The sequence below is a fragment of the Cavia porcellus genome, unplaced genomic scaffold (assembly GCF_034190915.1).
Source record: "Cavia porcellus strain 051 isolate PalLab524CR breed Dunkin Hartley unplaced genomic scaffold, mCavPor4.1 scaffold_21, whole genome shotgun sequence".
Lineage (NCBI taxonomy): Eukaryota > Metazoa > Chordata > Mammalia > Rodentia > Caviidae > Cavia > Cavia porcellus.
Window position 1 is genome coordinate 35,750,994 of NW_026947504.1, and position 23,018 is coordinate 35,774,011.

At 43.0% G+C, this 23,018-nt stretch overlaps 2 protein-coding genes across 2 annotated transcripts in view; both read left to right on the forward strand.

The window, feature by feature from the left end:
* Window positions 1–189, forward strand: part of LOC134472012 (spidroin-2-like) — a 179,954-nt gene extending 179,765 nt beyond the window's left edge. Inside the window, exon 3 of the mRNA XM_063232817.1 lies at window positions 51–189. Within this exon, the coding sequence (XP_063088887.1) occupies window positions 51–64 (14 nt within the window). The 3' untranslated portion in view covers window positions 65–189. The remainder of the gene's footprint in view (window positions 1–50) is intronic.
* Mtus2 (microtubule associated scaffold protein 2) overlaps window positions 144–23,018 on the forward strand; it is a 438,067-nt gene continuing 415,192 nt past the window's right edge. The window contains exons 1-2 of the mRNA XM_003477411.5: window positions 144–2,440; window positions 9,670–9,910. Of these exons, the coding sequence (XP_003477459.2) occupies window positions 278–2,440; window positions 9,670–9,910 (2,404 nt within the window). The 5' untranslated portion in view covers window positions 144–277. The remainder of the gene's footprint in view (window positions 2,441–9,669; window positions 9,911–23,018) is intronic.

Here is a 23,018-nt window from a genome sequence, read left to right on the forward strand (position 1 = left end):
TGAACAGCTATTTGTCAATCTAACATTAATGTATTCCTATTTTTCTCTAGGTCTCATGGATTAATTTGCTCTCATTCACCAGAAGCCTAACAGATAAAATCTTTGTGCTGTGTATCAGAGAGTGCTTTTGAAGATGATTAAAGCCATGTGGCAGTGTGCCCTTTCTAGAGGAGGACAAGCAGCTTGAGGATTTCCTGTTAGTCACATTGCGGCTTGAAGGAAACCCCTTTCCATTAAGGAAGACTGATGGCCAGCAGCCCCCGCTGAAGAGCTCAGAATGAGCACCCCTGTGGCTCCTAAGAAATCATATTTCAATCAGTTGCAGGACAACCGAAATGGAGCAAAAAATAATAATGAGAGTATTCTAAGTCTGGGAGATACAAATGCCAATCAAATCATGTTGGAGGTCCACACCCCTCAGGATGAGTCTAAGACGTGTGACCTGACTGATAAAATTGGAAATGCTAATTCAAGTGAGCTGGAGCACCATCCTCACTTCCAGAAGGAGCCTCATCAACTTCCGGGCTTTTGGAGAGGGTCTCAGGCTGGCTCCACAAGCTCAAAAGACGTTAAACTTTCTCCTACTTTCCCTGGGGTTCTGCATGAAGACTGTGTGAGGGAGGGAGGCACAGATACCTCCCAGACTCCTCAGAGTGCCCAGGGGCCAAGCCTGCCAAACTGGAGGAACGTGATGAGTGAGGCCAGTTCCGAGGTTTTGGCTAAAAAGGGGCTTGAAGCTCCTTGGCACGTTCGCAAGGACAAATGGGCCAAGACCCTTGACAATGAAGAGCTGAAAAGGCATTCTTTGGAACAAGCAAGCAGCTGTGCGGCTGTGGCTGGGACCATGGCTCTTGGAAGGCCCTATGCCCCTGAGCCTGGGGGTCATGTGTCCAGGTGTGGGGAGGAGCTGCAGAGGACACTGGCTGACCACTTTCCAGAGACAGTGTTTCCTCCAGCTTACAGTACCTCAGAGGCAAAGAGTGTACGTCCTCCTAAACCATCTACCTCAGAAGCCAGGGACACCATCCCCTCGGAGGCCCAGGTGGAGGGGGCACATGAACTAAATGTTTGCAATGAGCACAAGTCACGTTCTGCCCATCCTGAGCCTGCTCTGAATTCCACTTTGGTGTCAAAAGAAATCCTGAGTCATCCCGAAGCACAATTAGGTCAGGGAAAGGAAGAGCCGAAGCTGGAATCAAAATGCATTGAACTCAGGGCTGGGGAGGAGCTAAAATCACCCCAGGCGGGTGACCTGGGATGTCAACAGAAAGAGAGGACGTCACTCCGAGAGAGAAAGGAGACATGTAGGGAAGCACATGGAGAAGCCACTAGTGCCACTAGTGGTCCATCAGACAGCATCTGTCAGCATCTCAGAGTGGGAAGATGCAGCAGTGAGGGGTCAGGAGCAGGGACAGGTGTGGAAGAGCCTTTCCAGACCACCCTCGCACAGGTCCCTGCTTCCTTGGGAGTGCCTGGTACTCAGCTAACTGGCAGAGCCTCACTAAGCACAGGAAGTAGATTGGGTGAAATGACAGCCGGCAGCTTTTCTCCAGAAGGTGGCCAGGTAGCCACTGTTCCTAATGGCCTGCCTGACAGCACACCCTCACAGGTCAGTGAGGAGACAAGGAGGCTGGACACTGGGAACAGGGATAGGGCTGTGGGGTTGGCAGCAGATCCTGCTGTGAGAGAGCACAAGGCTGAGGTCCCTGAGTCCTTGTGTCTTCAGACTAAAAGCTCAGAAGTAGGGGAAAGCAAACATGTGGCAACACTCATGGCGGAACCTAAGAACCTTCTAGAAAATGCAGCCAAGACTGTTGTGGCTCCATCTAAAGAAGATTCATTTCTCAGTACCCCAGCTACCCTTCACCCAGAGACAACTGTGAATGTGACTCACCAGCCCGCACCGCCCAGTAGCATTTTCCAGGACCTCGATGTGTTTAGTGTGGGTACAGGGTCACCCTCAGTGGTCCCACCCTCCACTGACAGTGTGCAGCAGGTGAACGCATCCTCAGAAGTGCCTGACAAGAACACCTGCCCCAGTGGGATCCCCAAGCCTGTCGTCACACATTCCAAGGGCGCAACGTCCTTGCAGGAAGGAACGGAGAAACTTCTGGTAGAAAAGGTGGAAGACAGAACAGACACAAAGCCCATCCTGATGCCCAAGCCCAAGCACGTGAGGCCTAAGATCATCACCTACATCCGGAGGAACCCACAGGCCCTGGGCCCGGTGGACACTTCACTGGTTTCTGTGGGTCTTCCCTATGCCCCTGCCCAGGAGGACCGCGCAGCAAGTGATGACCTGAAGTCACCTGCCAGCCTCTATGAGAAATTCAAACCCGACTTGCAGAAGCCTCGAGTCTTTAGTTCTGGACTGATGGTGTCTGGGATCAAGCCCCCGGGGCACCCTTTCAGTCCAGTGAGTGAGAAGTTCTTGCAGGAGGTAAGGACACGGCATTGTGATACAGCTACGAAGTGGTGTTTGTTCAGTGAACTGTGAAAGCAGATTGCAGATGCTAATGGGTACATTTGTGCAAAAGTGGGTGGTTTTAATTGCAAAAGTTGTCTAGAACAGTGGGTATTTTTGACTAGATGATCCTAATCGATTGACCACATCTAAGGAAATCTATTTAAATCTATTTAAATTTCACTCAGTGTAACATAAAATTAGGGTAAGTATTTAACTGGCCTTGATACTCGAATACATGACCGTAACTATTCTTTAAGCCAGGTCAAAACAAAGAAGAATCCAAAGTAAATATATTCTTCAAATAGATTGGACTTATTCTTTAATGGGGCGTATTTTTTTGGGGGGGAGAATCTTCTCTTCATGCACATGAAGAACATGGTGACCAAGCAGAAAAATAATGTGTTAGGCATGGCTTATTTATTTTAGTAAATATAATTACTACTAACACTTAGTTGACTGCTTACTATATATTGAGTACATATAATGTATGACATGTAATCCTCAGTCCTCACTAATCCCTAGATTAATTCTCTGAAGGTTGGTATTGTAGTTTTTGTCAAAAAACGGAGAGGTTAAAGTCACTCATCTAGTGCCACAAAATAGGGTCCTCAAGGAGATTCTCCTTCAGGCCTGTGCTGTTCAGAGATACTGTGCCCATAAGATTTGTCTCCTGAAGGAGTCTCTCTTTGTGGCCCGTGATGGTTGCTTCTAAGGAAGACACATTAGATCAGCTTCCACCTGAAGGCCTGCGGGACAGGAAATGGAATCTGTGGGACGGCTCAGCCCCTTCGATGTGCTCAGTGCAGCTCCGTGCATGTCTGCTCTGATTTTCTTTTATTCTTCCTCTCTCTCGTCTGCACTTCCCTCTGTTAAGAACACTCGTCTCCCAGTTATCTGAATGTCTCTCTCCCTCATTTTCCTTGGGTCTGTGTGTTCATATATCATCTCTTCGAAGTCTGTCCACCTTCCCTTCAGTCCACTTTCTCTAGTTTATTGCTTCCTAGATCTTACCTCCACCTGACATGTATTTTGTTGCTGTTTTGTGTACTCATTAGAATGCAGATTTCACAGGAGAGAGGGGTTTTTTTTTCAAGGTATGTTCCCAGAGTTCAGAATGGTCTTGCTACTAAAAGATGCTCTTTCAGACTGGGGAAGTAGCTCAGGGGTGGATGTTTTACTAACATTTGTGAAGCCCTATAGTTGCTCCCTGGCACTAAAAATAAAGAAATGTTGCGTGATGGTTGAGTTAGGCTGCTCAACTCATCAGACCAGATTCACAAGCAAAAATATATGAAGACTATAAGATAGAGTAAGCCCAAAGTTAGACTCCAGTTTGATTGAGTATATTTATATATTTAAAGCTTGTATTAGTTACAGGAGGAATTATCAGATCTCGCACAGAGAAAAACATGAATTTGTCCTCACAGTAGACATTGACCAAGGTACGCACTGATAAGGATCCCAATAAAATGACTGTCTTCATTGTCCCGGGACAGGCCCTTGGGAATTCTAACTCTGGGTGTGCCCAGAGCCTGTGAGTGTAACTGGCTTCCCACCTCCTAGAGCAAGAGAGAGATTGGGGACACAGAAGTCAGCCCTGGTTTCACCGCATGGGGCTGGGTAGTCTCCTGTGTGTCAGTGGTTTCTCCTGCAGTGGCCTGTGTGAGGGACATGCTCTGGCCAGGGGATACTCAGGTGTAGCCCCTGTCAGTGACATCCCTAACAGTGGACTGTTCTATTCCAGCTTTATGCATCAGCTTTTGAGTTGAGTGATTTTCAAGTTTCCAGCTCCTCATTCACCTGGGCGTGTCTCTAAGTCAGGCTTGCTTTCTGAAGCCTCTGGGAGCTGACTTCCCTCCTCTAGGACCCTGGCCACTAAGGCTGCTTAAATGGATGAACCTCCTTAAAGTATCACTGTGCCACAGAAGTTCCATGAGACACCCCTGGGTTTTCTCTGCCATACATACTTATTTTCATCCTTTGCTTATTTGTTTGTTTTGAGACAGGGTATTTCAGCTGGCCTTGAGCTCATTTTGTAACCCAGATTGGTCTTAATCTCCCAGTGATCCTCCTGCCTCAGCCTCCTGGAGTGTTGGTATTAATGGCATGCATACCATGCCTACTATCTGCCAGACATTCTTAGGAAGGAAACTTGTTTTGGAGGTGAAAATGCTCTGACTGTCTGCAGTTATTTCTCTGCGACCTCCTGTATTTTTCTTCTTTACTCTCTCAGTGTTGCTGTGCTTCTTCCAAGAATAATTTTTGTATCATATGCATATTTTCCCCAAACTATTTCCTCTCTTTGCTCCCTCAGAAGTCTCCTCCAGTGTCCAAGAAGCAAGAATTGCGCAGATAATGTGTGGCTTGAATTGTTCTGAGGGTTTGGAGAGAACCCTGTCGCAGGCACCTCCTGGGGCCAGCCATTATCTTGGGGGCCCTTTCCTGCTGTAATCAGTACATCTCAGGCCCTTTGTCAAAGCTACTCAACACAGCTTGGGGTTTCGTGTGAATTTTTGTGGTAATGCTCTTTAATCGACAAATGGGAACATGGGTAGGGGGGCCTTGGCTATTTGCTCCTCCAGTTACAGCTTGATAGAGCCCACCTACACCCCTCCTGCAGCCTCCCTCCCTAGTAGGGTGCCCAGGTCCTGAGCTCAATCTCTAGGCGAAGAACACATTGCTGCCCAGTTATGTCAGAAATGCCTTTCAGTTACAGAGGCACGTATTTTTAAAACAGTAGGAAAGTCTTAAAAATAAAATCCCGGACTAGTTCTGGGCTTTTCTGGTGTTACTGACAGATCTCTCCTGGCTAGACAGCACAGACAGAAACGGAAATCAAGAGCAAGGCTCAACCAAAGTGAGGCTCCTTCTCACTGGGAAGATCAGCACCAACACTGAGAGCTTCCGGAAGTGGCCTGCGAGATCATCCAGGATCTAGTCAGGCCGAGGTGGTGAATACATGCCCTGGTCTCTTCTCGTGGCCCTTCAGAGATCTCAGGGTCCTTCTCTCCCTTTGGGACTTAGGAGCCCTTAATTTTTGATGAAGGGACGTGGAAAGCAGGAAACAGGAGCAAGCAGACAGGGAGGTGGTGTTTCACGGTATGCAGATAGGAGTCCCCGACTGCCTCTGTGTCCACTCATCTCTGAGGGGCACTGTGGTCATCAGAGCTCTGCAGAGAAAGACAACAGAGAGAGAGAGAGAGAGAGAGAGAGAGAGAGAGAGAGAGAGAGAGAGAAAGAGAGAGAGAGAGAGAGAGAGAGAGAGAGAGAGAGCGCACATGCATATGCATGTGTAAGAGAGAGAATCCTGTGTCTACACACATATGTATATACAGAGAGAAATTTTTAATATTCAGTTCTTCGTATTTGTGGACTCAACCAACCACTGATTGAAAATAGGAAAAGTAACTGTGTGTGCCAAACATATAGACTTTTTTCTTTATTCCCTAAACAATATAGTTTAGTTATTAACTACAGAGTATTTATATTGTATTAGATATTGACAGTAATCTAAAGATAATTTAAAGTAGTGGGAGAATGTATGTAGTTTGTATGTAAATGATAAAACAATTCATATAAGAGAGTTGAATTGATTTTGGTATCCACAGTAGATCCTGGAACCAATGTCTCAGATACCAGAAAATGAATATATTTTTGAAAAATGGCTCACGTGATTGTGGAAGCTGGTAAGTCCCATATCTGCAGGGTAGGCCAGCAGCCCAAATTCCTAGGGAAGATTGCATACTGCCGTTTGAATCTGAATCACCTTCAGGGAAGTCATTCTGTTTTTCCCTCAGCTGATTAAGGCACACCTTAGGTTACAAAGGATGATCTGCTTTATGCAAGGTCTGAAGATTTAAATGTTATCCTCATCTAAGGAACACTTTTACAGTAATGTTTGTTTCTAGAATAACATCTTAACTTTGCTCATTGCTGAGCCAAAGTAACGAATGCCCAAAGTTAAGGAAGGAGAGGTTTATTTAGCTCATGGTTTGTAGAGGTTTCAGTCCCTAATCAACTTGCTCCATACAGTGGGCAGAGAGTAGCAAAGCAACACATAGGGAAGACAAGCCTCTTTATGGCCCTTTCCCTTATCCGGACTGCTGGGGTTGGGGTACTGCCAATCTAGCTGGCGGACAGATCCAGCAGTCACCCACCCTTTTTTTTTTTAATTTTATTTAAAAGGAAAAAGAGAAAAACACAAAACAAAACAAAGCGCTGTAAGGGTACACGTAATACAGAACTACAAAAAAAAAAAAAAAAAAAGACAGTAAGAAATCACCAGTTAATAGATTACATATTATCAGCTTAGAAATAGTTGCTCAAATCACAGTATCAAAGAATACAAAGAGGACATTCAAACAGTGAGACTGCAAACAGTTGTGTTCAATGATCCAACCAAAAACATTAATATGGTCAGCTATTTAACACCCCTAAACACACTTGCTGTTGTATCCTTTAGAGCTCTTTTTTTTCCCCTTTCTTTTTTACAACAAAATTTACACATTTTGGGTTTTATTACTCCTTAGTTCTTATTACTTTTTTGGGGGGGAGAGAATAAAGTCAAATATGGCAAAACAAAGCTGTCAGTCAAAACCAAGGATAGACATAGCACATGATGTAAAACAGAGTACAAGGTTATCAACAGTGGTTATCAACGATGTCTCTTGTTTCCTTAAAAAGAATTGTCTATCTCATTAGATATTATAAAGTTGAACAAAACAGTAGAGAACAAGACCAATAAAACTTAGGCATTGTAAACATTACAGGACTTCCAAAGGAGACAATAGTCAAACCAGCATGGGCATCTTAGTGAATCTTATTGCCTTCGCCTATACCCTCAAACTTGATACTATCATACAGAATGGAACAGAGTCTAATCAGTCAAAACAAGATCGTGGGAGTATTACAGGATTTCAAAACAAGTCACCCACCCTTAATCCCAGCATTATACACTCCAGATTCAGCCACCTCCCAAAAAACTATATAACTGCATGAGGCTTTGGGTGGACATCTACACACAAACCTTAACAAATAATGTATGAGCAACTGTCTGGACGCTATGTTTGATCCATGCTGATACTGAAAATGCAGCCTCACAGGCTCCCCTTCTGCTTGGCGCTAGTCCAGTGGCCTCTCAGTGAAGCTCCGGTGTTTACCTGGTGCATCAAACATACAATCCCACTGAAAATAGGCCAGGGCACAAAGGAAGGGCCAATGCAAGGAGAGTTTGCTTGTTTATGTCCTTTGATTTCACAGATTTGTTTGAAACTGTGGGAATTTTTTTGTTTGCTTTCAAAGTTACTTCTCTAAAAATACTCCCTTGGAGGAGGACAGGCAGGAGGATTTAGGAATGCTCTCTATCTGTTTATGACTCTGTGTGGTTGTGTGGTATTTATAGTATAGGTGAAAGAAGAGAATGTGCAGCCTTTTGTGGATTCCCTTGTTTAATTAAAAATGCATAAATGTGGCTTCTAAGATATACTTTTCATCTTTTTGAAGAATCTGTGCTCTTATAAGAAACAAACCACCCAATAAAATAACAGGCACTGCGGTTATTGGAATCATTGAAGTCATTGTTGAGAGTGAGTTTTGACCTGTCATATCTGACTATGCATTTCAAAGGGTCTCGAGTAATTACTGAGATCCTGAAAACTTCACACTGTATAGGTTGGAAAAGTTATTAATTTCCTCAGGAGAACATTTGTTCAAAGCAGTGAACTATAGCACTAAAATTTGGAAATTAAAATAAAATGTAGAAGTTATCTAACTAAAAGAATAAAGCCAGAAAGGGAAAAAGAAAGCAGAGAACAGTTTTATCAGAGAGCACATGTAGAATGTTCTTTGACAAGAATATTATTTTCTGTAGCCTGAATACAATCTATCTACTGTAACAGTAATGCATATTTTACAATGTGATTATAATAAAACTTTGAATGCCTAAATCGTTTGTTTCAACAATGTCAGTTTTAAGGAGAACTTTGTATTATCTCTTTCTACACTAAGAGTATCAAATTAAAGAATTAAATTGTCTCTTCAACAGCCTGGATCAAAGCTTTTATACCCCCTGTTGAAGAATATTGTTAAATGTTTGTGCCTCTCAATAGAAGTTTGACACAAAATGTATTGTGATTTACAGCAGAATTAATTAACAAATACATCTTTCCATACATTGTCCCTGGTAGTGTTTGGTTACATTAAAGGAAGTGGATTGTGTAGTTCTGACTAATTTTTCACGTTTAATATAGGAAACAAGAGGCTCGCGCTGTAGCTTAGTGGTGGAGCACTTGCCCAGCATGCAGGAGGCCGGAGGTGCAGTCCTGAGCGCTGTGGGGAGAAAGGAAGCAAAACAGACATCAGTACTGCAGACAAGCATTGTGGGAATGCAGTGGGACTTAGGAGTTGTATTTTAGTAAACTTAAGCCCAGGAGAAAGTAACAATATTGTTACATTATTAAACTAAGGAAAGAATGGAGCAAGACTCCTTTGTTGCACAAGTATCTGTTGACTTCAGCTACATAGAGACACTGTTCTAGATTCAATGCATTTACCCGCCTCAGACTCTTCCCTAGAACTTTTTCCAGTGGAATTTACCCACATGTTCCTCAGACCACACTTTACCAGGGAAGGCAGTTGGACCGGGGCTTTCTGTTTTTAATGATGTAAACACACAGTAGAGGCTTTAAAAGTTTTCTAATTTTTCTAACTAGCTGTCTCTCCCATATCACAGAATATGTTTTATTTTCTACACTGCCTGTGATAATAAGGTTTATTCATATGTATAAAGTTCACCTACTAAATAGTGCCTTTTCTCCATAAATATAATATTCATAATATGAATAATATTTATAATTTTATTCATATTTGCTAAACTCTTTTTTTGCTTCATTGACATTGGGTAGAGACTGCCACTGTCTCAAATTCCAATTACTTTGTAACAGTGAAAGTAGAGAAATCTTAAAGAGTGAGTTCTTTTTTCTCTAGTGGAAATTCAGATTTATATTTGCTAGAACTGGAAAGAGACTGTTCAGTTGCATTGTCAGTTTAGAGATGAGCATACTGGGCCCAGAGATAGTGAGTGGTCATCTGAGGTCAAGCAACTCAGTGGAACCGTGGCCGTGGTTTGAACTTGGATCTCCTGACCTTGTGTTCTCTTACTACGCTGTGAAGTTTCTGATTGAGCTTCTGGTCATTTATTGTAGGTGGCAGACCACTCTGGAAAAGAGGAATTTTGTTCTCCTCCCTGTACGCATTACGAAGTGCCCCCAACTTTCTATCGATCAGCCATGCTCCTTAAGCCCCAGTTGGGATTAGGCGCAGTGTCCCGACTACCTTCTGCAAAGAGCAGGATTCTGATTGCAAGTCAGCGGGCTTCAGCGAGTGCCATCCACCCACCAGGACCCATCACTGCCACGGCCAGTCTTTATGCTCCGGAGCCCTCAGGTAAGGAGTCTGTGGCTGCTGCAGTTCCCTGCTGTAGGTGAAACAGTTCTCACCTAAAACATCGTAACTATATGAAACTTGAATACGTCTTACCTCTTAAAAGGAGCCTTTTCCTATTCCTCTGTCAGTAGATGCAAATATTTGGGAAAACTTCTCTATTTACAATGTCATCCTCTGTGTCACCTTTACAGTGTTGGCTTTTGTTACTGCTTTCTGGTTTCTTAGAGTTTATCCTGCTCTAAAACATCCCATAGAGCAGCGTTCAAAAGGCTTTTTCTGCCAAAGGCCAGAGAGTGACTACGGCACTGTTTGTGCTCCTGGTTATCTATGTCATTGATACCTGAAGCTGTCATTGATAGCCCGAAGGCCGTGTTAGTCTGAAAGTAGCACCAGGCTGTGTGAGAGTGAGCAGGGGCATCTCAGTGCAGCTTAGCTGACAGAACTAGGTGGGCATGGGTGCCAGTCTTGAACGATGGTTTGTCAGAGATTCCTAGGGTGCCACAGTGGGCCCCTCGCCATCAGCTGCCCACCCATCTTACGGACCTCACATTTGTTGCAGGGTGGGGCTGCTGCCCTTGCTGACCCTCCACTCCTGTTCTGTGGTGGTGGCTAGGATCATTCTCGAGGTTCTCTACACTTCTGTTCTCTGTTTCTTATTATTGGTTTCCTCAATGATTACTATATTACTTTATTATAGAAGTAACACATGCCTATTGTAAAAAAATTAGATATAAGCAAACATTGCAAAGCTAGACCAGTATGATAAATTTCTGAATACAGACAAACATGAAGAAGAAACACTTTATACTTAGATTTTAGCACCTGACTAGTGTTAATTCTGTGAAATATCTTCTAATGTAGTTTTCTTAGGCATTTTTCAATAATTGAAATGACACGAGGTGTAAATCTTGATCTTTTCCACAAATGTCATATGTAAGAGTTTCCTATGTGATCAAAATATTTCAGAAATATTTTAAACAGTATAATATTTTTTCTTGTTTGTTGGTGTATGCATTGTCCCACAAGTTTTAGATACTTTTGCTCTGAAAGTTGTAGATTTAGGACTTTACCTTAGATAAAACAGAGCTGATGCTTTCTTGTAGCATATAGTCTAATTGATGGAATAGGAAGAGAAAAGAAAAAATGAGAAAAGAAAGATAAAAACCAGGTGGCGGCTGGATTGTAAATCAGAAAGGAAAGGAGTTGAATGGAAGGGAGAGGAATGAAGAGGAATTATGATATATCATGTATAGGTGCAAATTCCCTATGAGGAATGTGATCATATAACCAGTAAACTTAACAAAAAATAAAAAAGTAGACACAAAGAGGATATATACTTGTAAATTTGGTAACTATTATGGAAGCATGGAGGAAAATACTTTGAGAAATTATAACCGAGAGAGCCGCTGGAAGAGTCTCACGGTCTGACAGCATTGCTTCTGGGACAAACTCTTGGAGAAAACAGGAGGAATGCGTGGCCGTAGGGAATGCTATCAGGGCTTGTTACCCACTTTCCAAGTGCTGCCAGTAGAGTTCTGCTCATTTCATATTGCTTTGGATAATGTGGCAGTTTGAATTCTTGTATATAATTGTCTTTGTATTTTCATAGCATAAATTATTGAAGTTAATTATTGGATAAAGGCATAATATTTTTCAGGCCAACTAATTTTCCAGGGGGCTTCTAATGGTTGTTTTTGTGCTAGTGTTTCTGGAGGGTGCTATTTGCTTGTCATTTCTTTGTTTGTATTGAGCATTAATATTCCTATTATTGCTTTTCTTTTATTATTGCTGGAGACAAACATTTTTCACTTGTTTGCCATTATGTTACTTAGTCAGTTATTTACTTGGGGGATTGTTGATGATCTTTGTGGTGGCTTTTTAATAAGTGTATTCCTTTTGCTGGTTCCCGTGATATGTGCATTTGATGGCTTTTTCTGTTGTTGAAGTTAGTACAAGTCAATTGTGTGATTTAGTCACTCAGTCATGGTGGCTCAGGAACAGAGGGACTGTGACCACTGTTTCAGGAGTGGGGAGAGAGTACTGAAAACAGAAGGATCCTTGGACGGGTGTAAGTTACACTTCAGTGTGGAAGCCTAGACTATTTTTTTTTTATAAAAATATATGAATCGTATTGTTTTTTGGGAGAAATAAACAGCACTGAGGAAAATGAAGCATGGGAAGAGAGGAAGACAAGGTATGTTGTACAGAGGAGAGGGCTTACAGTTTTAGATGGAATGGTTGGAAAAGGTTTTCCCAGAAATGATCCTTAAACCAGTCCAGAAAGAAAGTTGGGAGAGACCCCTTGGATGTCGGGGGTACTGCATTCCAGGCAAAGGGAGGAGCCAGTGCAAAGGCTGTAAGGTGGCATGAAGGACCAGGAAGTGGAGCAGAGTGAGTGGAGAAGAAGGTGCCACTCAAGGGTATGAGAACAGCAAGGAGACTGGGGAGTGGGGTTGCACGGCCCCTTACTGCTGCTATATGGATTTAACTCTTACTCAAAGTGAGAAACCAAGCCTTTGGAGGGTTTGAAGTTATGGAGGCCTGGTCTGGCTTTTGTTTAAGTGGGATCTCTCTGAATGCCTTGTTGAGAACAGGTTAAGGGCACAATGGTAAAAGTTAGGAGCCAGTGCAGGGACCCAGATGAGAGGCCGGGGCCTCGGACCATCCAATGGTGAGGGATTCTGAGAAGAGAGGGCAAAAAGTACTTTCTTACTCACTAGATGTGGGCTGGGAGAGAAAAAGAGGAATAAAAGAGGAGGACAGGGTTTTAGGCTTGTGTTCCTAGCAGAATGGAGAGTTGTGCAGAGAGGCAGGGAGTTTAGAACTGCAGAGAGAACCAAGTCCAGCCATGTGAAGGCTGGAGTGTCGCTGACCACCCTATGGGACAGTGGTGGCAAACCATGGCATGTGTGTTGCTTGTTTTTCTTTTGTGGTAAAGTATGTTATTTATAAGCTGTTTTTTCTAAACTAAAACCTCAGTGTTTAGGTTTAGTTGTCATGTTGGCACTTTGTGATTAATAAGTGGGTTTTTGGTTGCTATTTGGCATCGGTCCCTAAAAGGTTCACCAGCACTGCTATAGGACGAAGCATTGGTCTCTGAGAGTAGGGCCTGGAGACCAAGGGCTGCAGGGAGATAGGACAGTGGTAGTCATCGCAGGTAGGTAGTGTTGGAAGCCACGTTGCACCCTTGGCTGGGGTGCCAGTGCTATCTAACACCACTGTGCCTTCACTTAAAGCTATCAACTGGATGTGAACTTCAATTTTGTGCTTTTGAAATGGTATAATGTAACACGTGCAAGACTTTTTTATGCAAAAATGTGGAAAAAGTTAAGATCTCTAAAATTAAACTTGGTTGTGACTTATTTCACAATACTCAGGATTTCAAGAATATATCACTTGCACAAAAATATCATAGCCAGTAGAGGCAGGCAGATGGAGGCCTTCTAAGCTTGGCCTATTTGTATTCACACATTTGATCGTGGTGTTTGTTTTTCAAAGTTCAGTCCTTAGAAGTTCACGTGCACATCCCCCAGCACTCTGCCATTCTTATTCCTTCTGGATGTCTTAATTTAGAGAACGAGACCCAGGAAAGCTGATGTGTGTCCCTTCCCCGGATACAGAAGATATCAAAGCCCCTCTTGGCACTGTGGGAGGAATTGTCTGACAGGCTCTGGGACAGACAGCAAGAGCAGCAGTAGCTGCTCCTCATCCTTCTGCTACTCCTCCTCCTCCTCTTCTTACTCCTCTTCCTCTGTGTTCTTCCTTTTCCTTTCTTTTTGCAAATTGGGGTTTGAACTGGGACTTTCACACTAAGATATATCACCAGCCCTTTTCAAAAAATTTATTTTGGCACAGGTTTCAATAGGTCACTAAGTTGCCCAGGCTGGGCTCAAACTTGGATTCCTCCTCCCTCAGCTTCCCAATGTGCTGGGAGTACAGGTATGCATCACCATGCACAGGCAGACAACAAGAGCTTCCTACTCCAGAGACTGGCTGGGGGAGGGGTGCTTCAGGAGCCATTGGCCCAGCTCAGCCCCTGGAGCCTTGCTGTGGCCTTGGCCTGGCTGGTTCCTGTAGCAATCCTAGCAATCCAGGCTCTCTTCTTTCTTGGACAACTTCCCTGCCATTTCCAAAGCAGTCAGCTGCCTGCTCTGGCAATAGCTTCATTCACTGTTTTATTTTTCCTTTCTGGAGAGATCTTCCTGTTTTTCCCTTGTTTTCTCCATAAATGTTCCCTTTCTCTTCAAACTGTTTTCTTTTAATTCTACATCTGACACTGAACCCAGAGCCTAAGTCATCATCCACCACAAATTATCAGTAGTTCTACTTAACTTCTGGGTTAAGAGGCCTTCACTCTCCAACTTTCCCAGGAAGGGAAGGACCCTGTTCACATGCTACACTGTTGGAGTAACACAGAAAGAGAAAAACTGGCCTGCCACGGTGACACAGAAAAGCAGTGTAGGTGTGCATCCATCACCTGTCATGCCTCGCTGTTGACTGCCACTGTGAGACTGCTTCCACTTCATTCTATTGCTACAAGGAGCCATCCAGCAGCAGGGAGTGAGGGTCCCTCAAGGAGAGAATTCTGCTGCGACCTGCACAGGGAGCAGGTTCCTGAGAGGAGGCATGGAAGATTAAAAAAAAAAAATATGAAACTATAGACACATACTAAAAGCAAAGCTAGGACCAGGTGGGACCTGATGTTTCTGGTGGAGAGGCAGTAACAATGCCCCAAGCCCAGTGTCTTTATTATATGTGGTTAAAAGTGGGGAGGGGAGCACATGGTGGAATCAAAAATGCAAGATCTCAGAACACTGGAAGCGAAGCATGCTCAGGGCTCTCCGTGTTGTAGTCCACAGGGAGGAGCCCCGAGGCCAGATACCTGCTGGACTGGCCCCAATCGAGTCCCAGCAGCTTGTTTACATGGCTCACCTCTGGCACTCCGTGCTCTCAGGGCTGGCCGTGCTCCAGCACCAAGGAGTTTGTTGACTTCCAGCTCAGCTGCTCCTCACAGAATTCAAAAACCTATAAATAAGAACTCTAATTTTTTCAGTTATCACCGCCTGCATGTTCACCCATGTGACAGAAGTAAACATAGCCAGATTTGGCAACATTAAGACTAACTTCCTATTGGCTGGGGGTCCAGACTGAGTGAAAAAGCCCAGGCTAGGAAAGCTGCCTGTGCATATAACTCTATTCTTGGGCAGGTGCTTTTTCCCTCTTCCTGCTGTCACCCACTAACATCAGACCACTTCTTCAGCCTTTGAAAGTAGATTCACATCGGCGACTCTCGGGAGCTTCTAGATGGTCACCTTTGGACAGGGCCATATTAGTATTTCTTTCTCTTTGAGGCTTTCAACTTTTGGACCAAGCAGCTCCCTGGCTCTCTATAGTGAATCACTAGGGGACTATCTGGCTTCTGATCATATGAGCCAATCCAGTAAGTCCCCTTTTATGTTATATGTATAATTCAGTTGATTCTGTTCCTCTAGAGGACATGAATTAATAAGAAATGCCAGTGCCTGGCCTGAATAATGAAATATTTATATTTTTATTAATTCTACTTAAAGTGAATACGAAACATTTTGCTATAAAAGTATTATTGTGTTTAAGAAAAGCTGTTAGAGGGCATTACTGGCAACACAGAGTTAGGTGCTATTGCTATTTTTGTATTATAAATGAAGAAAAAGAAACACAGGCTAAATGACTTATCCCTTAAAGCTTGAACTCAAGACTATCTCTTCATTCGTATTCTTAATCTTACATTCTAGCCTGTGTCTGTCAGTTAACTGTGCTAGACCTTACTGTCCTAAAATGTCTTTGTTTCCTAAAATTAGGATAGAGACCAATGTTGTGCATTTTCTGTTCCTCAGAATTATGATGCCTGTGCTAGCCACCTATTTTCTTTTTAAATAAATTATACTACACATCCACACTTAGTTTTTTTTGTTGTTGTTGTTGTTGGCTGTTTTCATAGAGACAGAATTTTGTATTACCTAATCCTTTAAGGAAAAGTATGTTGATTCCGCCTTTGGTCATTACATGTTTTTTTTTTTTTTGAATGGTGCTATTTAGGATGAAAAATATACAGCAAGTTTTGAAACTGGGCAAAAAGTCTACCTATAGGAGACAAGATGAATTTAAATTTTATGCATGTATTATATCATAATCAACCTATTTTCAAGGCCACCCCCCCCCTTTTTGGGCTTTTCTGGAGAATTTAGCTGTTTTAACACAAGATAACAGGGATGGTGCAGGAATGTCAGTACCAGGGAGTCCCTGATGGTATGGTGGGTGCAGGAGATCTTTAGAAAGCCTGAAGTCCCGCACCTCTGTAAAGCTGGCACAATGTTGGCCGGCTCATGTTCTCAGGTACCAAACACATATACAGACTGAGTTCTGTGGTGCAGTGGTCTGGCCAGGAATCCAGTGAAGGCACATTAGAGTCTCCATGACTTTTCTCCTATCTCTGAGTTTTTTCTTTTTTTAAAATTTTATGTTAAAGAGGATAAAACCAAACAAAACACAAAGCAAATCTGAACAGAATAATGCAAGCAATACAGGACTTCAAAACAAGATAATAGGAAATGAGCAGTGGCCACATAGTATCTGTTGTTTTCTTCAGGATAGCTGTCCATATTACCACACATAAGAAAACCAACCAACCAGAATAAAACCAGTCAAAACAAAAGAATGAAAGCATGATAGGACTTCAAACAAGACGATAGGAAATCAACAGTGACTACCATAATACATCCTATTATCTTCAGAATAGCTGCCTTTACCATCTGGCAAAGTAAAATCTAACAAAACAAGACAGAACAAAAGCAAACCTAACAAAATTATGAAAATAATACAAGAATTCAAAACAAGATAATAGGAAGTTAACAATATTACCACTTTACCTTTTTAGGTAATTCTTTTCCTGTCACTCTCATAATATCCACTGTGCTTTTTGGATACTACTAACTCCTTCATTTTTTTTATGCTAGGGAAAGAATTCAGTGCTCATTTGAGTCCAAATTATTTCACCCATGAATTTGCCCTCCAGTTGCATCCATTTACCTACAAGAGCCTTGAGATTATCCTGCTTTATAGCTGGGTAGCTTTCCATTGTGTGAAAATACCGTATCTTTCTTATCCATTCAGCAGTTGATGGGCAAGTCACCCTTGCTTTATTCTGTTTCCTGTTATGTGGAACAATTGTTTTCCCTCCTTTGGTTTTGAGTCTATGAACTTCCTTTCAAGTTAAATGTATTTCTTCTATACAGTATATTGATGGATCTTGTTTTTTGATGCACTCTCCCTGTGTTTCTTTTTATTGCTGAATTGAGGCCATCTACATTAATGCTTACAACAGGCATGCACTGGCTCGTCTCTGCCATGCTATCCTCCTGCTGTTGGCCCTCCATTTTTCCCCTTCTTTCACTTGCCTGTCCTGTTTGGCACTTCCCCTCTGCTGCTGTTCCTGGAACAATGGTCATCTTTATCTCCTTCTAGAATATCCTTCAGCAGTCCTTGTAGATTTGATTTGGTAGTAATGAATTCCTTCAGTTGTTCTTTGTCATGGAAGTATCTTATTTTCCCATCAATTTTGAAAGGTAGTTTTTCAGGGTGCATCAGTCTGGGTTGGAAGTTGTTTTCTTTCAGGATTTGAAACATTTCACTCAAAACTCTTCTTGACTTGATGGTTTGTGTCGAGAAATCTGCCATGATGGGTTTTCACCTTATAGGTGATGTGTTTCTTTTCTTTAACAGCTTTTAATACTCTGTTCTTGTGCTGAATTTCTAGGATATTGATTATTATATGTCTGGGTGTAGATTTATTTTTGTTATGGCTGGTTGGAGTACTGTATGTCACAATCAGTATGCCAGATCCTTTCCCCATGTTTGGGAAGTTTTCTGCTATTACTCTGTAATAATCTTTTTATATAATTTGTGTTGACCCCTGCTTTTTCTGCTCATCTTTCTCTCTCTCTCTCTCTCTCTCTCTCTCTCTCTCTCTCTCTCTCTCTCTCTCTCTCTCTCTCTCCTCTCCCTCTCCCTCTCCCTCTCCCTCTCCCTCTCCCTCTCCCTCTCCCTCTCCCTCCCTCCCCACCCCATTGCTCTGGTACTGGGGATTGAACTCATGACCTTACGCCTCCAGGCAGTCACTTAAGCCCCTGAGCTAAGTCCTCAGCCCCATACCTATCACTCTTAAATTGAATTATTTTTCTTTGCATTGTCTTGTAGCCATTAAATTGTTATTTCCTCATTCCTTGTTATTTGTAAGAGATCTTTCCTTTCATGATTGCTAGCTGCTATCCTGTCTTCAAGGTCTGAAAGTCTATCTTCAGTCTCTTTCTAGTGGTTTTGCCAGCTTTCGATTGACCTTTTAATTTCCTGGATATCTCTTTGACTCTGTTTCAGGTACTCTAAATCATTTTTACATTGTTCATTCAAGGTTTCCATCATTTTCCTATGCTCTTCGTTTTCTATCCATGTCTTCTTTGGATATGCTGAGCAATTCTTTCATTATGTTTGTGATTTCTTCTTTTTTCTGAGATAATATTTCTGCTCTGATTATTTTACAGCCTCATGAAGTTGTTCCTTTACTTCAGTTGCTATTGTCTCGGAGATTTCAGGTGGGAGACTTCCATTTTCTTCCATGTCCATACCTCCCAGATTTGTTCTGTATGTGCTGGTGGTCTGGGATTTCCTTTTGCTCTTTTGTCTTGACATTTTCCTGGGTTCCTCCCAACAAGCCATGTATGGGGTCCCAGGAACTTCCCACCTTGGCTGTCCTCTGTGGTGTAGAGGAATGGGCCAGGCACCTGAGTTTCTCTGAACCCAGGTTCCTAGGAAGGTAGTAGGATGCAGATCAGGCTTCTCCAGACCGATGCAGCTACACTGAGATTTCCCTGATGGCCAGGCATGTGGGATGGCGGGGCTGCTTTTCTCAGTCTGCCTGTCCATTCAAGGGTTCCCCCAAGGGCATCAGGTACACAGAGGTGTGTTTGTCTGATTCTGCCGGTGGATGCTGGCTTCCCTAAGGAACAAGGGTCTCCTATGGCCACCTGTCAGTCCACGGGCGTATCTGGCTGTTTTTCCCTGCCTGCACTGCTGTACTGCTGCAGGAAGCAAGGTTTCTGATGGCAGCAGCAGCATGCAGGGTAGGACTGACTGTATCACCCTGCACGGGCTGGCTCCCCTAATTTGTTCTTTAAGGAGATTTTAAGGTGATGGAATTAAGAATTCTTGGCCAGTTACTTTTTTCAACCCCCTCAAAAAAGAATAGTGAAACAATTTTTATTAAACAAAGCATATATATTATTAATGTTAAGATTTTCCAGAGGAACAGATCATATATATGGGTGGGAGATCTACGAGCTATATGTAATTATAAAAGGGATTGGTGGATTGCCTCACACAGTCAGTGGCTAAATAGTCCCACGGTGGCCTTGTGAAGACTGGAGAACTAGGGAAACCGTGGCTCCTTGGTCTAAGAAGCTGGAAGCTTCAAAACAAAAGGTACTAGTCCTGCACAAGTCCAAGACTGAAGGCTTGAAATCCCCCGGAAAGCTACTGCAAATCAGCATTCAAAGACTAAGTCTTTGGAGTTTGATGTCCATGAGTGACAGGAAAAAAATGCACCTACTTGAGGAGAGTTGAGTGTAAACACTCGTGAGCTTCCAGCAGGGCCCTAGCCCCTTGGATGGTGCTGTCCACGTTCATGACACGTGTTCCCCAGTCCCTTTGCTGACCCACACACTAATGTCGACTGGAAACACGTGCATAGATACTTTCAGGAGCATGCGACCAGGTCTCTAGGCAGCCGTCAGTCTAGTCAAGCTGAACATAAAATGACCCCACAGTCTTTTTATCTAATGCCTGGCTGAGGCAGGACTGTCCAGTAAGAAAACACTTCAAGAGGAACCCTTCAGCTGAAGTTACAGAGGAGTCCTCAGAGTGAGGTGATCACCGCGAGGGTGAGGACTAGGAATCGTTTGATGGAGCAGTGGGTAGAGAGAAGGACAAGAGGCAGGAGTGGCCACGGCTTAGCTTTTCACCGCGTACCACCAGAGAGGCAGGCCTGCTGGACAGCATAGATCTGTTTGCAGTAGTTGGTCAGTAAGTTCAGTGTCGAGAGGCGCTAGGATGCAAACAACCCTATTGTTCCTGCAGCCTTTATTTGCCTGGAAGAAACACCGATTAAAGGAGGAATCTGTACCTCATACACACAACCTCAGGTCATATGGATCGTCTTGTGGAGTGGTGCAAGCCTGTTCCTTACCTCCATGAGCCTCATGCACTAGCTAGAGAGAAGCATTGTCACCATGAGAAGATTGGTGAAAGTCAGCCCCACTTCTCCACACCCTCCCCTATCCTCATTTATATAACCTGGGGCCTGTGCTTTTAGGAAACCCAACACACGTTCCCTCTCATGGTTTCTCTTGCCTTCCCTATTATAGTCTCAAATGACAAAATTTTATGGCAACACCCTCAATTTTATCTGTTGTGATTCAAAATGAGATACAGAGTCTCCCTTAAGCAAACTTAGATGAGCTGACCTCAATAGAGACATTGAAATAACCTCATTTTGGCCACAAGTAGAATCAGAAATTCCAGTCTTTCTGTGCTTCTTACTAAAGTGATCTAATTCCAAACGACTGTAAAAATCTCACTTTCCTGTTTTGTCTTCATCTCTTATAGCCTACTCTTGTGGTGCTCCTCCTTAATCTGATTCTCAGAGCTCTCCCGGGAATGTTTCTGTTCTGCCCTGACACCCTGGTCAAACATCAGGATCTTTTCTCCTCCCCTTCTCCTGTGCAAACCCACCAGGCAGGCACAGCTTAACCAGCTACCAGTCCTTCCAATCTGGTCACCCCTGACTGTGTTCCCACAGGGAGGAGATGAGGAATCTCTCGACTTTCTGCCCCATGTCTTAAAAAGCATCTGAATGTGTTCATGTGTTTCTTTTTGGATCTCATTCATCTTATAAAATGATGTCCTTATAACTGTACATGAAGTGTGTTCCAGGCAGGGCAGATGAGCTTAGCATCATCAGAGAGCATCTCCACAGTCAGACATGAGTAAAGGAAGTGAGCGGTACCCAGTAAGAGAGAAAGTGTGGAAGTGATTGATGGACAGGTCTCAAAGCCCAGGTAGAGCATGTGATGGAAGTTACCTGAAATTTAAATGTCATCTGAATTTTTTAACCATTTTTTATTTTATCATTAGGTGTTATAACTTGGGCCCTGGTATAAAATCCAAGGAGGCAAGAGACCGAAAATTTAGGTGGCAAAGGCTTTATTTCCAGGCCTGGCGACCAGTCTCTGGGAGCCAATTTGGAGACTGTCCCCCAGAGACTGAAGGGAGGACTTTAAAAAGAGGCTGGAGGAAAAGGGTGGGGGAAGACAAAGAAACCTGTAGAGCCATCAAACTTGTTGACCTGAGTCTGGAAACTGTATTGCTGTCCACTTAGCTCTGACAATCTCGGGAGTTCCTGGTGTTTCTCAAATTACTCCCATCCTACAGACTGACATTATCTTGGAGTGGCACATCTGCAGCAATATTTGGGGAAGAAAGTAGACAGTTAATTATCCCAGGACAGCTCGTTTTCGCTAGTGGGTGTGAAGGGGTCAAGAATTACAAGAAGCTGAAACTTAAGTTTTACAAAGATCTGATATCTAACTCATTTGATGCATACAGAACAAAAGGAAAGCACCGATTGGGGTTTGGGCCATAGTATTTCCCGGTAATTTCTTTGAAGCTAAACAGTTCTTAGAATTGGGGCAGGCTCATTTTATGACAGATCATCACCGGGTCGGGAAGAGGTCACCAGAAACCCAAATTCCTTATGGCCTAGATAGATAGGTGAGGGGAGAGGGAGGCAATAAGGCGCCATACAGAACAGAACACGGCAGTTATGTGTCAAGGTCAGGGTAAAGGGTTAAACTCATACGCAAATCTCTCTGCACACAAGCAGGTTACTTTAAACAAATGTAAATTAATGGGCCATTCTAGTTTTCTTCAGCTCTTTAGCGGAGAATAGAGGCGCCTAACAGTGATTAACAACCCTTGTTAGCTTGTTTTAGCACAACTTCTGTAGTTTGGAGAGGGCAACAATGGTTAACATATCAATTAGGTGAGATTCTTGCAATTCTTTACAGAGGAGAGTATTGCTCAACATATCAATTAGGTCACTTAACATATCAGTTAGGAAAAAAGGATAAAAAAAAACATGTTTAGTAAGCCACTTTACAGGTTTGCTATAATACACGTATAACGAAGCTATTTTCTTAGAGTACAACATAGGTAGTCTTTAATAGAAGAGCTAAGAGTAGAAACAGGAAGACCAGTTAGGAGCTTTCAAAATCATGTGAAAGCCGAATAGTAACATCTGATAAAATAGGAGAACTAGCTGGAATTGTTAGGATGTGTTTTGGAAGCAGAGCCGATAGATTGGACACTGAGGGTGGATAATGGGGAAAGAGAAAAAGCAGTTATAACTTCTGGAATTTTAACTTGAGTAGCAAGATGGATGATGATGCTATGGATTAAAATAGGCTGATGAATCAGGGCAAAAGGAAAGACCATGCCTATGGGAAATATGAAGAGTTCTGTTTGGAAAATTCTAATAGGATGTTCACATACTACATATATGAACTGTAATTCTAGGAACAGGTCAGGGTAGAGATTGAAATTTGGATTTCACCAGATGCTAACTAAAGTCAGGTTAATGCAGCTAGATACAGGAAACATTCCAGGATATTCTCCCCATGCCATACCAGCACTTAAATATACAGCAAAGAAGACTGTGAAGGAGCAGGGCAGGGCAGGAAGCTTAGTGACCTAGAAGATACAAACAAAAAATGTATGAAAAAAGCAAAGAGAGGCCAGCAATTTTGAATCCCACCTAGGGTACCAGATAGTTTAAGAGTAGAGAAAGGATCTATGAATTTGGCAACATGGAAACTGTTGGTTGTCTTTACAAGATCAATTTAATTGGAGTAATGGGGACAGTGCCTCATTATCCCAATGGAAGGAAGGTGACACCAAGTGTAGCCAATCCAAGCTTGTGGGCAAATGGCAAATGTGACTAAAGGAGACTTGTCAGGATTACTGG